General features: G+C 75.2%; 1 protein-coding gene across 1 annotated transcript in view; it reads left to right on the top strand.

Annotated features, from left to right (window-relative positions):
- MNEG_16247 (polyribonucleotidenucleotidyltransferase) overlaps positions 1 to 1,407 on the top strand; it is a gene marked incomplete at both ends in the record, with an annotated part of 2,772 nt that extends 1,365 nt beyond the window's left edge. The window contains 2 exons of the mRNA XM_014035283.1: positions 151 to 981; positions 1,240 to 1,407. Of these exons, the coding sequence (XP_013890737.1) occupies positions 151 to 981; positions 1,240 to 1,407 (999 nt within the window). The remainder of the gene's footprint in view (positions 1 to 150; positions 982 to 1,239) is intronic.
- Positions 1,408 to 1,570: the final 163 nt, after the last annotated feature.

The raw sequence follows: 1,570 nt of genomic DNA on the forward strand, positions 1-1,570 counted from the left end.
CGCCCGCGCCGCCTGCCGGTGGCGGCGGTGCCGCCGCGGCTGCGCGCGGCGGTTGAGGAGCTTGCGCTCGAGCGCAGCCGGGAGCTGCTCGCCGGCGGCGCGGGCGGCGCGGGCAAGGCGGAGCGGGGGTCGGCGTTGGCCGCGCTGCAGGCCGATGTATTGGACGGCCTGCGGCTGCAGGGCCTGCTGCCGGACCTGACCGCCTCGGGCGGCCAGGGCGCGTCGGCGCCGCGGGAGATGTACTCCGAGGCCGACGCCCTGCGCGCGCTCGACGCGCTGCAGAGCCGCGCGCTGCGCGCCGGGCTCCTGTCGGGCGCGCGCCGCCCCGACGGCCGGCGCGCCGGCGAGCTGCGGCGCGTGTCAGCTGCCGCGGGCGTGCTGCCTCGCGTCGTGCACGGGTCGGCGCTGTTCGACCGCGGGGAGACGCAGTGCCTCGCGGCGGCCACTGTCGCACCCGAGCGCGAGGCGGTCGCGGCGGACGCGGCGGCCGCAGCGGCCGCGGCGGCGGCCGTCTCGCTGTCCGCGCCGCTGCCGTCGGCGGCCACGGCGTCGGCCAACGCCGCGACGGCCACCCTCGCGTCCGTCGCGACGCCGAGCGCGCCCGCGACTGCGCAGGCCGGCGGCGCGGCCGCCGCGGGCGCGGCGGCCGGCCAGGAGGTGCGCGCGGCGAAGCGGCTGCTGCTGCACTACAGCTTCCCGCCCTACTCGACTGGCGAGGTCGGGAAAGCCGGCGGCCCCGGGCGCCGGGAAATCGGGCACGGCGCGCTCGCGGAGAAGGCGCTCGCGCCCCTGATGCCGGGTTTGGACGCGTTCCCCTTTTGGGCGCGCATCTCGGCCGAGACCCTCGGCAGCAGCGGCAGCAGCAGCATGGCGGCGGTGTGCGGCGGCGCGCTGGCGCTGCGGGCGGCGGGGGTGCCTCTGGCGGAGCTCGGGGCGGGGGTCAGCGTGGGGCTGGCGGTGGAGCGGCCGCCGCAGCTGGAGGTGGGGGCTGGTTTGGGGTGGCTTCCCGGGACTCAAGGGTTCGACGCGGCTGCCTGCCATGGCTGTGTCCGGGCTGCCCTTGCTGGTCGCACGCGCGTCCCTGCCTTGCTGGCGAATGCAAGTGCCGCTCAAAGCCGCGGCGATTGCAAGCCGATGAGCCCAGGCCAGCCGCGGCGCGACTGCACGTGTTCCTCCTCTAGCGCACACACGTACTCCTCTCCCTCTCCCTCCCCCCCTCAAAACATGTCCCTGCCGCAGCTCCTCGAGGCGCCGGGCTCCGCGCCGCCGGCCGTCTACTCGCCCGGCGGCGGGGCGCGGGTTGACTACGGCCGCAGCGTCTTGTTGACCGACATCCAGGGGATGGAGGACCACCTGGGAGACATGGACTTCAAGGTGGGGGTTTGGGGTTTAGGGTTTAGGGCTTAGGGTTCAAGGCTCAGGGTCTCAACAGAACCCTAAAATCTACAATCTTTGGGTATGTTTGGCAGGGTGGGGGCGTTTTGGGGGCGGGAGCAGAGGATGGGGTGGGGCAGGTTACCTCTCAATGCTGGCGTCGGGGCGGCGAGGTGGGGCGAGGTGGGGCGAGGTG

Source organism: Monoraphidium neglectum, assembly GCF_000611645.1.
Source record: "Monoraphidium neglectum strain SAG 48.87 unplaced genomic scaffold scaffold06155, whole genome shotgun sequence".
NCBI lineage: Eukaryota > Viridiplantae > Chlorophyta > Chlorophyceae > Sphaeropleales > Selenastraceae > Monoraphidium > Monoraphidium neglectum.